This window comes from Pyxicephalus adspersus, chromosome 6, assembly GCF_032062135.1.
Source record: "Pyxicephalus adspersus chromosome 6, UCB_Pads_2.0, whole genome shotgun sequence".
NCBI lineage: Eukaryota > Metazoa > Chordata > Amphibia > Anura > Pyxicephalidae > Pyxicephalus > Pyxicephalus adspersus.
This window is the reverse complement of record NC_092863.1, coordinates 79,276,609-79,292,098: the sequence shown is the minus strand read 5'-3', so window position 1 is coordinate 79,292,098 and position 15,490 is coordinate 79,276,609. Positions and strand designations below refer to the sequence as shown.

At 39.6% G+C, this 15,490-nt stretch overlaps 1 protein-coding gene across 2 annotated transcripts in view; it reads left to right on the top strand.

The window, feature by feature from the left end:
• LHFPL2 (LHFPL tetraspan subfamily member 2) overlaps nucleotides 1–15,490 on the top strand; it is a 73,490-nt gene that overhangs the window by 45,868 nt on the left and 12,132 nt on the right. For both annotated transcript variants that reach the window (XM_072416307.1, XM_072416308.1), the window contains one exon: nucleotides 6,029–6,711. In XM_072416307.1, the coding sequence (XP_072272408.1) occupies nucleotides 6,291–6,711 (421 nt within the window). In that variant the 5' untranslated portion in view covers nucleotides 6,029–6,290. The remainder of the gene's footprint in view (nucleotides 1–6,028; nucleotides 6,712–15,490) is intronic.

Genomic DNA, 15,490 nt, shown 5'->3' with positions numbered 1-15,490 from the left:
GATTCACCCCATACCATCCTCATGTGATAAGGGGGGAAGCACTTTCCAGCAAAAGGAGACCTTAAACCCTTGTTGGTGTGGGTGAGCTTTTCCATAATCGGCAAGTATGTACAGCATGGCACACCGTGCCTTTTTTTAGATGCCATGCAACAATGACAGGTCCAGGAACCTGTCTCTGCCACATCCTCTAGACACCATCTTCAACGCCAACTCCACGGTTATTCTCCTCAGCCATTGGATTGCCACTGATGATTTAATACCTGCACACTAATTGTCCCAAGTGTCTGGCATTATACAAGAAAGATATTGTGTAGGAAAAAAACAAAAAGCTACCAGTCAGACTTTGCATGTCTCTTCCCAAAAAAAAACTCTACTTCCTGGTGACTTATATTAATAGAGTTTGGGTCCGCTTTAAATTGCTACAACCCTGGATGGTGCAGACTCTTTCAAGTGATTGTAATTGATTGTTGAACATCAACCTTTGGTTTGGTTGCTATTGACAATACCATTTGCATTGTTCTGGCTGCAAGGAGACACTGACCATTTATCTGAACCAAATTCTTTCCATAAACACACACACACACACACACACACACACACACACGTTGTGCACATTATTTAAATGTTGTTTACTATCATCTTGGATATGGTGCAAGAAACTTTAACAGACTCGTAGTGATCACCCAAGTGACAGTGTTTCTCCACCATGGTTCTGTGGACTTCTAGGGCTTCTCCAGATGTTATTAGGAGTGATTTGAGCAATGGGCAGTTTGTGATTCTCAGGTTAGTTCAAGTGACACCAATGATCTGTAAAAGTGACATTCTTTCCACTTGCCAGCAATATAAGAGGCATTCTTTCTTCTGACCGCCATGCTAATATTCAGTGAGCTGTGGATTTAGTAATTATAGTAGGGGTTCCCTGAAGATCTAAAAGTTATTTTAAGGGTCCTCTACTCCATGTTAAAAGGCAGAGAAATATTGCTCTATAGTATTCCTATTTACTCCTCACCCCACATCTATATAAATGGAAGGTAGGAGGAGGGTTGTAGGAGCTGTGCTTAGCAGAGACAATAATTAGACACCCGCAGAGGAGATGAGGACTATAATGTCCAAAAAGGGACAAGAGGGGTCCTTGCTAAGGAATTGACTCTTGTCTGTGCTTTTACCAGTTATTTAGTTGGTAAGACGGTCTTGTTTGTAAAAGAAGGTCTGTAAATTATTAAAAGTAAACATAACTAAATCAGTGACCAATACATTAACATCCATGGTTTACTCTTGGTATGCTTCCCTTTGGTTGAGTGGCCTCGGGGTCTTCTGAACACTTATCTCCTAATCCTATTTACTGTATTTAGACCAGACTGCTAATATAAACCCAGAATGCTGTGTACTGTTCTGACTTATGTTCAGCCTTTTCATGTTTGTTGTGAGAGGAAGAGCCGCATGGCCGACCTACTACAATTCAGCCTGTTGGGTTTAGGTCATTTACAGTTGTGAAGTGAACTGTTTGGCATTGCAGGCTTATCAGGGGATTCCTACCCGGAAAAGTAAACACAAACTTTGTTCCCGCAGTGATGTGAAAGCAGCTTGTGTCTGGTTTACTGTAAGCTTTCAGCTTTTATCTGTACCTGGTTAATGAGATAGTTATTTACCTAGCTCTGGTACTCATCACCGTGACTAAGGATGTGGCTTGATGGTGTTTATTTGTGCAGCCCATTTGTGAGATGGAAGAAATTCCATGGTAAGCTACGTACACACTTCCAATTATTATCGTTGGAAAACGAACGACGTACGTTCATGCACGATATATACGACCGATCGTATAGCACCGATCCTGCACATAGAGTTAACGACACGATCGTTCGTAGATATTGTACACACAATAGATACGATCGTTTGAGCGATAGAGGAACTATGTGCACGACAGGAAAGTGAACGGACGTTCGTTCATCACGCATGCTCTGAACATGGACGATCAACGAACGACCGTACACACGAACGATGTTCAACGATCGTCGTCCAATCCGATCCGTCGGTCCGGTCGTTCGTTTCCAGCGACTTTCCTCGTTCGTCGGCGTCGTTGGTTACTTTTTTACGAACGATTTTTTGCCCAATCGATCGTTCGTCGTTCGATTGGAACGATAAAAATTGGAAGTGTGTACGCACCTGTAGAATATAAGAAGCAGGGAATCGTTTTCATGGCTCGTGTACATCATACCACAGGATTGGTACCATGCATATGAAATTGGTGATTTCATACAGTTAACACTTAACTCAGGAAAGTTGGGGAAAATCATTGAAGTTGGGAACTTTAGGGCCCTGGACATACAAGCTTCTGTACTGGTGTGTTAATAAGTATTTTTTTTGCTATCAGCAAACCCCAAACAGATTTTGAATTAAACTTTGCCACTGTTATTTTATAGAATACTGAAAACCAAAATGATACCTAAACCTTTTTACTTACCTAACCCTGTGATTATGTGATGGGACGAGTCCAGTCTTGTATAATGAGATGGTCCCTTATCACAAGGTTGCTGCCGGTGACATGAACACTTCCTTTTGCCTGACAATGGGGTGAGGGAAGGTATCAACAGGCTGCAGGAGGGAGGTGGTGTGACAATAAGGTTTGGTTGGATCAAATGGAGACTGTCCAGACTTCTTCTGTGGATCACCAAGCTTCAAAAAGCGAGGAAGTACGACAGAGGTCTTGGGTAAGTCATTATTATTTTTTTCTATTAAGGTTGAGAATGGGGAGGAGCACAGTGGTATGGATTTTGTTTACCTAGATAAATGTGAACAAATACTGTCAATCCTCCCAGACTTTCAGAGCTGTCCTTTGCTGCATCAATTATAGGCAATGGTGATTGTTATCCAGGGACTATTAAATGATTAGTCTCCTGGTTGTGAAGAATAGGATATCCGCTAGGTTTGAGTAGTTTAAAAAAAATCAAATGTTTCAGGACTTGTAGCACATAAATTCCATGTAGTGTCAGCCCACAGCAGGTCTTTAGGCTGCATACTCATGTTCAATAATTGTCATTGGAAAGGATCTGTATATGCAATTCAATTTAAACACTAAATATATTATTATTATTATTATTAAACAGGATTTATATAGCGCCAACATATTACGCAGCGCTGTACATTAAATAGGGAGATATTGAGAGTGATAACAGTCACTATAGCCTGTAGTAGTGTTGAACCTGCTAACAAGTACCTGACAGTTCTTCTAATTGCCTGATTTCACTGTACCCATTGCCCCTTTACATGCTGAAATCAACATCTGCAAGGTAGACAGCTCTACATTGTACACATGCCGGTTTATTACAGATGGAGCAAAAACCACTGGTGATTCATAGGTGTGGAAATAATGCAGATACCGTACCTAGACCAGATGGATTCAGTATTAAAACAGAGCTTCAGCTAACCACAGAATACACCATTAAAACTCCAATATTAGAATAGTGGTATTTGCCAAAATCTTTGTAATTCTATTTAGCCATTCTTGTGTTTCTTATACACATTTTTTATACTCTGCAAGCCATGGAGATCAGCCTGTCAGTTAGACTCGGATCATTGGACTACTTCACTAGAAAACAAATGTATTCCTGTTCTAGAGAGTTTTGACTGACATTCTGTTTGAATGCTGGCTGTTGCTTGCTTACATTGGAACAGAGACTCCAGATCATTCATAACATAGGTCTGACTGAATGCTGGGCTTTAAACTGTAACAGAAGAAATTGTCCTAAATAAAAATTATATATAGTTATATTTGTGCATGTGTATATAAATATAAACTATGTTACTTTCACCTTTGGTGCAGGCACTGAAGGACAAAAAGTTATTGAACTTTCAGCAGCAAATTCTCCTTAAAGCATTAAGAAAATGACTGACAAGGCTGTTCTTGTAGTTCCCCAATCTTGATGGCCCCATCCATGTAACACATCTTTTTGTTCCCATTTCAGTTATTTGCACTGAAAATACCATTGGGCTGCCACAATATATCTTTACTGTAATGTGAGAATTGTTGCATCCAGCAGTGAGGGGATAGTTGACATTCTCCTTGTAAATTATAGTAATCACACCCTGGTGCACATTGTGGCACCGGCCATTCCCCAGGCAGGGTTCAGGGATATGCAGGTTAGTAATCTGTTCCCTGGCTGGGTTCTCTCTGTTGTTCACACGCTGTTGCTAAAGAGCAAAGCTGCGAGAGAAGTGTGACTGAAGTGTGTGTCATCCGACTGATTCCTAGCATAGGGAGTGCAATGGGGGGTCACCATGTACCCTTCATACCAAGCTGTACTGCTGTCATTCTGCCTGGACTTCTGGAGGGAATGACTGTAGTGCAAATCATGTTACATTCCTCCGTACGCTCCAAGAAAAGGCTTTATTGTTCAGCTATTGGGAGAATAAAACATAATGGGGTATTATACCAATACTGTGCATGCACTGGAAGCTGGAACACCCTCTGCTGAGCCACAACACATCCTGACCATTAACATCCCTCACATACTACATGTCCACTATTTACAGTTCTCTCAACATAAAACCATATATTCATTAAAGAGTGCTAATTTGTAGCAGAACAAGCAAGCAAGCAAGCAGAATTTCATCTGCCAAGGCACACAACACTATAATTTTTAGAAAGTTTGCCACACAGCTTTTCATCTGATCATAGACATTTATTAAGCTGATCATGCATGATGCAATCTCCTAGAGCTTCATGCACCAAAGCAATGGAGGGTGCAAACTACATCATTGTGTGGGTTGATAATCATGCCACATTTGTAAATTTTTGAAGATTGTATATTGATTTTAGAATCTATATGTAACCTGTATGACCATTTAAATTAAATTCAAGGTTTTTAGATCCTAAATTCAGCCACCCCGGTAATTCTGCACTGAATACCCATACAAACGTGTGATATTTCCCTGGAGGATGTGAAATGAAAGGGCCACTTAGCACATTCTACATGTAGAATGTTTTGTCAGAGGTCAGTTTGAAGGTGATATGAATGTAAATGATGAATATTGTACAGCCATAAACAGAAGAATGAATATAGAGTGGGTGACCATATGCTGCAATACTTTCTTTAACAACAATTCTTTGTAGAGGTATTTGTATATGCAATAACAAGTTTTTTTTTTAATTTGTATACATAATTGTAACACAATATTTCCCCCAGTATTATCTATACTAAAGGTATAAGAGATTGCAGGTATAAGTTCAAAGATTATTGTCTAATATAGGACTAATGTATAGGGTTTATATATACTAGGTTGTAAGCTCTAAGTAAGTTAATTACTTGAGTTATACCAGCAAAAGTCACATTTCTAAATAATACCTACCCATGGTGATCAAGGGATGTTTTTCTACCTTTCATATGCTTGCCATGTATACTGGATTTATGGTTTGTGTCACTTATAAGATAACTTGTACAATTGTCTTTTTGGGCAATAGTGGTTTGCCTTCTATTTTGCTAACACAAAATGTGTACTTGATCTAATCTCAGAAATCTACTGTATATTGTACATTGCCTCTTCAGGGAACATGTGCTGGGAAAATACTTATAGGCTGGCATTGCATTTAAAAATTTCAGTCCATAGGTTTTAATAAGCTCTTCGGGGCAGAGTCCTCTCCTCCCGCTGTGTCACTGTCTGTATTTGTCTTTTGCAACCCCTGTTTAATGTACAGTGCAGTGTAATATGTTGGCACTATATAAATCCTTATTATATTAATAATAATGTTAATATTATATAATGTCTATATTCTGTTTTATACTGTCATTGCTAATTAAATATAGGAAATTAATGAATGGTAGCAGAAGCTTATATAGAATCTGCTTGCCTAGAATGTTAAGGAGAGCAGACATGGATAACCTTAGATTGTTAGAATAATGTGTGTCTAGCCTGTATTCTATGTAAATCTAACCTGTGCCGTCTCCTGTGTTCTCTGCTATAGATGATTGATGTATTGATTAGGCGGTGAAGCCCTTCTGCTAACAGTTTGGCTGTCTTTTGGTTTTCCCAGGTCAGTGATGTCATCCAGGTGGGCGGATCTTGGGAACTCCCTTGGAACATTGAAGCATCATGTTTCAGTATGAACATTAGCACCAAGGAATTCCGCAGCAGAGGACGAGCCTTTCCACAGAGTACAAAGCATCGTCTGGATTACAAAGCTTTAGGAAGCCGGGATTTCTTTTTCTCCTGACAGAATCCTTCACTTTCTCTCTCTTATATTCTCCATCAGGTGTGGTTTTAACCCTGATCGTGGACAGTCGGTGGGCACCACCATGTGTCATGTTATAGTAACATGCCGCTCTATGCTATGGACCATCCTGAGCATTGTAGTTGCCTTTGGAGAACTGATAGCTTTCATGAGTGAGGACTGGCTGATTGGTAAAGCAAAGAATACAGACATTGATAACAGGACTGGATGGCCTCAGGAGCCTTACCGACCCACACTGGGCATTTATGGACGTTGTATTAAAATGCCTCAGGGGCAGTATTTCCGGAGAGACCCCCTGTGCGGTCCCTATGCTGAACATTTCAATGAGATAGCTAGTGGCTTCTGGCAGGCTACCGCTATCTTCCTAGCAGTGGGCATATCCATCCTGTGTATTATAGCTTTTGTATCGGTGTTCACCATGTGTGTACAAAGTGTGATGAAGAAGAGCATATTCAATGTCTGTGGGCTGCTACAAGGAATTGCAGGTGGGTACTTAACATCTAATTGTTATCATTTTCTGCTATGTCGCTACATCATGGCTCTCTCCAATGCTATAAACATGCAATGACTAACTTGATTACAAACAAACTCCATACAAACTGATTGGTCAGCTTAGACAGGTTCACATATTATACAGTTTAGGTAAATTAAAAGTTAATCGTACAAAGTTTGTTTTGTGCATGGTGAGTCTTACAACCCTATAATATAAATATATGCTGTATTATTCCTTTGAACCTTCACAATCTTTCAGTTTAACTGTTCAGGTGCAAAGTACAGTAACTGAGGTTTCGGGTCTCCTCTGTACTGATCTGTCATTGATACGCACCTTCATTGTTCCTGCCAAATATTCTGCTTACATATACAGCCTTATCAATTCCTCATCACTGAGACATATAATGCTCCATGTCACCAGTGGTATAACAAATTCTAACGTTATCAAAGGGTTGTTAACTTGAAAGTTGCTGCTTTTGCTGTGTTTAGAGTAACAGATGTAAGCTTTTGGACCAAAACTCCTCTATTCTTATTATAGGAAAGATTTGACTGATCCCACCCTTTACAGGATTCTAATTCCCATCAGTTTAGGTCTTTTTTTCCTGTTGTGATAGTGTTCCATACTGATAGAATACACACTGTGTAATCATTTACTTCCCAATACTGGTGAGGTCACTTTGTTTGCTGGTAGCATTTATATGGATTTGGTATCATCCTTGTTTTAGCCACTCATCCTCATGGCTCTGTGCTCTGCAGTCTTGTATAGGCTAGAGCTGTCAAAATTCAGCTAATCTCATTCCGAAAACTTACTTTCTGACAGCTGTGACTAAGCGACAAGCTGAACTTTTATTGCATGATGTCATATTCCTCCTGAAGGGAGCCTAGCGCGTTCTGTTCAGTATCACACGCACCTCTGGCTGTGACTTCCGATTCTCCATAACACAGCAGCCCATAGTGATGGTGACACTTCTGTCCCTCGTAGCAGGGTTGTGTCTTTACGTCATATAAATCTGAACAAGGAGGTGAGTGTCACACTACCTGCAATGTCTCAAAGGTCACCTTGTTTATTGCATAGCAACAATTTCTGCATGAAAACGACTTGTCAATATTTGCAGCTGCTAATCTCATCAGACTGATTCTGATTGACTCACTCACAGCTGGGTTTCCCATTCAGAGGTCCCGTTTGTAGCTGCGGGGCTCCAATCTCTGGGACTAACAGTGTGCACTAGGATTTCAGGACTTCACACAAGATCCATTTATATACAAACTTTACAATCAGCACTCATTCATTCTCTAGAAAACAGAAATGCTGCATATGACAGCTGTAAAGAGGTCACTTATTTCTTGATTCTCCAAAAATTATAGTAATTTTATTACACTCATGTCAACATAAAGACATAAAATACTCATATTTCTAATTTTTACAGCAGTAAACAAATGCATGCTTTATCATTTTATTTTAACATTGTATTTGAGCTTGTATTGGGTTCATTTTTATCTCTCATGTCTTAGCAAAATAAATGAGTTGGAGGAGCAAAGCTTCGGGGATAGGGCATAAATTGGGGACCGATACCCCAAATTATGTCCAAGTGTGTACTGGGACTTTCACACAATCACATGTATCTGCAAACCATGTGCCAGACAGTCAGATATAAACCCATGGTCACCTTAAATAAACCTGTCATGAGAAATTTTCAGGGACTGCAATTAGTCCCAAAATTCTCACTGCCTGCCTGTCCCTGGCTACAATACTTTTACTTGCTTTCCTAGTACTATTATTAATATTACACAGTATTTATATAGCGCAGACATATTACACAGCTCTGTACAAATCCAAAGTCATGTCAATAGCTGTCCCTTAAAGGAGCTCACAATCTAATGTGCCCTAGTAAGAAAATCAGCAGGGCAGCTTTAGTATTTTTTCACATAACGTCGCCTTAAGCCTTTTCAAGTCTTATTTTTTCTATTCTGACATTTTTGTATTTCTTATCATCCAGGCTTGAAACATTTAGAGCTAATACAAGTTGTTGACCAGACATTTCTGTATTGCAGTTAGGCAGTACACTTCGGTCTCCATCTTGCCCACAGTCTGTGAATGGACAAAGAAGAAGCAGCACACTAATGCAACTAATAACCCTCTTCTCTTTCCTCCTGTCAGCGTGTTTCTTATCAGCACATGTTCCTACAGCCTACCTGATTGGCCCACATTGCTTTTCATATGTGTACATTCCGTATTAAGACAAAATAACTTGTTCTTTACTGACTTATTGTATTTTTGTTTTTTTATTTTTTATCTCTTGCTTTACATATGGTACATTGTAAGTGCCCCTCCAGGCCTATGACAGCCATAGTATCCCTCATCCCTGCTAATGTCACTGAACCTTGTGTTCTAAGTTTGGAAGTTTTTCATTTTTAGTGTCCACGTTGGGATGACATAACTCCTACTCGCAGCTATGTGCAGAAACTGTACACTGAGCTGTGAAAGCGGGTGAAAATGTACAGTTCAGTGTACAGAGGAAAAAATAGGTCTTGACTTCAGATACTGTTAAGAAATTAGTGCCCTGAAATAATGTCATGGGAAACAATGTTTAAAATCTGCTGATATTGTATATTTGTGAGTAAGCATGCCGTGGAGTATGAAGGCGAGCAGTGCTGGTGCAGCGTCCGTTTGATCTGCAGACAGGTGCCATCAGGCTGCACAAAGACAACATGAAGAGGAAATGAGGTCTGGTGTGGGCTGCTTGTTGAAAGACAATTTCAGGGATAACTGCTCTGTTCTATTCTAGGTTTGAATGGCTTCAAATGCATACCAGTGGAAATTCATATCGGAGAGAAGCTTAACGCACAGCCCTCACCACATGTCATGTCCTAATAAGATTAGGTCCACAAATGAGCAAGCTTTGACATTATCTAGCTGTGAAGAGACAGTTAACAGGCAGCCACTTTGTCTCCCAACCAATTTTCCTCTTTCGGTAACTTAATTGGTGAGACTTTGCTGGTTTGTGGTGCTCACATGTTGTTGACATGCTTTGTACACTTCAATAATGACAAAGTGTAATAGAACAGATGCCCCTGTGCATAATTCATCCTGGAATTCAGCCATCTACATCTACTGCAGATTTGGATTTGTTATGAAGCAGGGAATGATGCAAACTTAGAAAACAGGGTACCATTACATGAAACCCTTATGACTGCTATGCACCAACACATCACTCCCATCCATACAAATCTTATCAGTGCTCGCCCCAAATTATTTTTTTAACCTGGGTGGGTAGAAGCTGTAGCTGGGTGGTGGCCCCTGTATTGTGACCCAACTTTTTAGTAACCACCCACCAAACAGTGACTGAAAAGTGCTGGGTGGTGCATCTTGCTAAAAAGGGCTGGGGAGATCACTGCTTATGCAGAAGACAGTTGCTGCTTTCTTGACTTTGCTGCAGTTCCTAATCTGAGCTTCAGTGAGGTCTTGTTTTTTTAAAGTAAAAATTCTAGGGGTGTCATCCCAATTCATGCTTCAGTGAGCCACTAACCTGAAACAAGCATGTAGCTAGAGAGGTCTGAACCGCCTATCTGGCATACTTCATTAAAATAGCATGAGGATCAAGGTGTCAACCCCAGTTTCTGCATCATTAAACACAAGCATGCGGTAGCAGTTATTTGTGTCTGAACAGGTTTAGTTTAAACCCTTCACGCATGAAGCAAAATGACCCATTGGTCATCTCCATCATGTCAGGCTTAGTTCCTAAATTTGACTTCTGGTCCTGACTGTTTTGGGAACCTAAATTATATTTAAAGCTAAAACTTTTTGGGGTTTTATTATAAAGCAGCAACAATTTAGTTTTGGATGGAAAAGTGGTCTGGGAGGGTTTTGCATGTTTGTGTACTTTTGCAACGATCCCCCTTTGCTTATTGTAAGGGAACTGCAAGAAATTTGCCTCTTGGACAGTTGTCACCAGAATGTGTCCTCATTGAAAGATGTCCCATCTATTCCTGTTCCAACATCCCTTCTCATTTTCAGGCCTTGCAAAAATGATCGCCAAAAAATATAGAAGAGGTGAATCTCCTCAGTGGGATTCTAGTCAAAAAATCTCGACTGCCACCCCCTCCTCCTTCCTTCCCAGCAAAAAAAAACCTTTGGCTGTAGATGAAAATAATTAATTCACCATTGCAACACGTTTATAGCCACTGCTTCCATTCTGGTTAGTATTTTGGCATGCATCGATTCTCTTTAATAGCAAGCACAATTTTTCTGGTAGAGGATGGGTAAAACGTCTGAATTTTTACACAATCACCTATTTTAACTTGTCCACAGATGAACAGCTGCCATTTAGATTGTTGCACTCATCTGACGTCATTCATGGATCTGTCCTGGTGGATCAACGAATGACCGCAATGCAAGTGAAGGGGAGAAAGCGCAGCAGAGTGTCGTTGGCTCGTTCCTCCCCTCATTGAACGGCGATGAATGTACAGCAAATCATTCATGCATCTTTCAGTCTTTGTCGTTGTAAACAATCGTGAAAGATCCTTTCCAACGGCAAAAGTCTAACGTGTGTATGCAGGCAAACTTTCCTATCTCATATCCAGTTTAAACTGCTGAAATCCGGGAAATAAAAAATCTCCACCCCGCCCTTGAGGTGGCTGCCTCTCCTCAATACAAGAGTTAATGGCATTTTGCCTAGAGAATGATGATTAAGATGATGTAGTTACCTTTTTCCTCACTTTCCCCCAGCTGTCACTCTCCCCTGTTATTGTGGCTAGCTTCTAGACAACCTCATGTATAATGTAGAACTGCTGGACCTGCATTGTAAGGGATGACATCTGAGAGGTGCAACTCGGCTTGAGCAAAGAGGACCTGCTTCAAGGGAAGTCTTACAGCAAAAGGAAGCATTGGGGAGCAAGGCATTGGTTAGGTTTATCACCTTATTCAGCATTTCACAAATAAAACAAGCAGATAACCCTTGCTGGTGTTAGGTGGTCCAATTTCCTTGGTTAACTACAATCCCTATTCTTTCCTATGGGTTGTCCCCAGACAGGTAATATTTGTCAGATCCATGTATACCGTTAGACACTGAGTCAGGCACCCTTCTGCCCTGATATATTTGCTAGGAATATCACGGCTGCTTATCGGCCTCCTCCCCAATAGCTGGAGGTGATTTCCAGATGCCGGGAAGCTGTTTGTGCTATCTCAGGTTTTGTTGGATGTATGACCTCTGGGCATTGAAGAAATCAGAGAGTCGTCATTTGCAGGATCTGACTTGTACTCTGACACATTTTCACAGAGCTTTCACAGATGTATCAGTGACGTAGCTGCAGAATAAACTGAATAATTGTGAAAGAGCCAACATTCTTCCCAGCTTGCGTTCGTGTGGTTGAGTAAAATAAGAGTTTGCCAGAGACACAATCAACTTGTCATTTTCAATATTCCTTCCAGATCTGCTTCAGGTATTAAAAAAGTAAATGCCAACAGAATGATGAATGTGGTAATTAAAATATTAATAAAAAAAATAAACATAGGGCACAACATTGTACATTAACAGAAAAGGAGGTTTGTGATTCATGTAACTTATTTAGTTTACTTCTTTTGAAGAATAGCTTATCCAAAATAAATAAATTATGCAATAACTAATGAGCAGCTACTTCCACTACTTGGTAACTAATCTGAAGGAGTGGAATATCCAGTTGTTCTAAGGAACTTTAATTAATTGCCCATTTTGTGCAGTTTTATTAAGGGGGAAGCATGTTGGATATGGCTGACCCATAGACCTGTGTTGTATTACAGAGTAGTAAAGCACAGCCATTGTATAGAAGAACAAGGATGGCGGCTGAGCCTGTAAAAAAAAGCAGATTTCACTTCCCCCATTGAACCTGTACATAGGTCATCCAAAGACAAAAATATATAAAAAAAAAAAAAAACTCATAAGGCAAACAAAAATTTTTTTTTAAAGCGATGCGCTTTCTTTTTAAAACAGTCTGTATATGTCTGTTACCCAGATCAGTGCTGGCCTGTTTGCCGTAGGTCTGGTCAGGTCTAGCTGAATGCTGCAGAAAATAGCTAAAAACATAATAGTGGTTTCCCAGCCTGTGCAGTGTCATAATGAGACCACACAGAAGCAAATCTAGCAAGCAGTCTTGTGATGTGAGAGAAGGGCCACTACTTGCCCTGTACAGCAGACGTTTTGTGTTTTACACATTGGTGCCCTCCATCATAGAGGTCAGTATTTGAGGTCAGATGATGAAAAAAACACAGACTGATGTCAACTTTTAAAACAAATTTGGAAGCAATCTTTGAATAATTTTGTGACGTATAGTATATTATATATAAATTGTATAGGGCACCATAGTTTGCTTCAACTGTGTGATAATACTCCCACTTCTTAGATAGTAAGCTCCTCCGGACAGGGTCCCCTCCTCCTGTGTCACTGTCTGTATCTGTCTGTCATTTGCAGCCCCTATTTAATGTGCAGTGCTGCGTAATATGTTGTCGCTATATAAATAGTGTTTATAATAATATTAGTGGCAGTTCAGCTGGGTCTTCTGTATCCTAAATAATTAGAATAATATAATTAATTATTAACATGATTTCTTTGTGTTGTGACACTGACCTTCTAGTGATCCTGCCATTGGTGACGTGCAAGCAGTTTTTAAGGACAATTGATCATGCCAGCTACAGGATTTATTCTTATGTTATGAGATGTTTACTTTTTTCTACTCCATTGCTTTCTCAATGGACAGAACAGAGACTTTGCTGCCTTAATAAACTATAAGTCGGATTATCTGGGTCTGACGGTGATTTTTTGTCCCAAATAAGTGCACTCCATGGAGATTGTTTATTTAGAGTGTATGCATGTAAACACTTTCCTACTAAACCCATTGAAATTTTAGGGACTGGTGTTTTTTGGCCATTGACATGTGGTATCATCATAGCAATATCTAAAACACTCTCTGTGGCCCTTTAAAATGAAGTTTGTGGATGTCTTGAATCTGGAGAAGTCATTAGAAACAGAGCCAAAATAGTCTAATCCCTGCACTGTACGGAAATTAATTTACAGATGGATCCTCATATAATACTAAAAGAGAGGTCCCCAAGAACCCAAGAGGTCCCCAAGAGAGGTCCCCAAGATCCCCCAAGAGTCATTAGAAACAGAGCCAAAATATTCTAATCCCTGCACTGTACGGAAATTAATTTACAGATGGATACTCATATAATACTAAAAGAGAGGTCCCCAAGAACCCTAAGATATAATTGTGGTGTCTGCAGGAATCTCCTTCAACCGTGGTTAAGTGCATGGCTCCTCAATCAGAAAGATATTGCTGTGATCTAAGGTGACGTTTGGCCATGTAACAAATGAGCCAAAGTTGGATTTGTTTGGTCACCTTAACAGTAAACATGTTTGTTACAAACTGAAGGCAGCATTTCAAGAAACAAACCTCAGAGGACATCATCTTGAAATCTGCTAGATAAGAATGTGAGACCATCTGTCCAAAAGTTAAATCTGAAATCAATCTTTCAACACAATGATCCAAAGCACACAAACACATCCACCAGTGTTTCAGAAAGAAGAAGTAATGGTTTATAGACCAGTTCAGTCAAGGACCTGACCTAAATCCCATTAAAATGTTGTTGGGGAGAATATAATTTGGCATTTATTGGAAGGAGAATCTCACAAATCTGTTTTTTTGCTGACCGATTCCGTCTGGTAGATATCACCGATGGGTAATTATGTAAAATCCTACAAGAAGTAATTTCATCTAAAGGTGGCAATTCCAACTTCTGACGCAAAGGGGGGACTTCATTTTTTTCACAAGACAAATATAAATCTACTGATATCTTTGACGATTTATTGAATAGGAATAGTTTAAATGAAGATCTATTGTGTGCCTAATCAAATCATTGGAAAAAGCCAACAGTTTTCATGGTGGATGGTTTTTACATAATGGTATGACTAGATAGGTGAGAGCCTTGGTCAACATAATCAGTCTTAGAACATTTTAAGCTTTCTCCTCAGAAATTTTTTTATAATGGGTGTCAGGAAGCTGTAGGCGGGTGGGGGTCCCGGTATTGTGATATTTCAGTAACCAACCAAAAACAACCAGGTGGTTACTGAAAAGTGCCGGGTGGTATGCCCAGCTAAAAAGGGCTAAGGAGAAAATTGATCTTGTTAATTAGTATTTTAAAAATATATATATTCATTGCTGTTGACAGCAGTAGAATTTTAACAATCTGTCCAATTAATCAGTTTTATACAGGATTGAGATGAATGTAGCTAAAAATCAGCTTTTTTCCCATCTTTTTAAGTTTCCATGTGTAGCATGAAAGGCAGAATCTGGCTGTCACGGGCAGATCCATGGCAAAAAATTCTTCAATCTGTTAGCAGCATAGATTGGGCTGACTAAGGAAAGCTGAATAGTAATTGATTGCTCTGGATTACAGCGCTTTCCTCCTTCTTTCATAAAGCCAATAAAGGTAATGTGCGGCAGAGCTGTCCTGTACAGATTTGTAATGTGTTATTCATAGGGATGAGTGTGCTATAAAACAATGTTTAGACAAACTCTGCTTATAATCATGACAATTTTATTTACCTAACATAAACCACATCAAGACTAATTTCCATAGCTTGTGGTTTCTCAGTTATCTCTGCATGAGCTCTATTACAAGCGTTTGAGGTCTGAGAATATTCTAATCATATGCTTTATTAGCATGGGTTTGTGGCTTGTATGTTTTCTATTTCTATTATAGATTTGTTTGTATGTGGGGGACTATGTGTATATATTCAT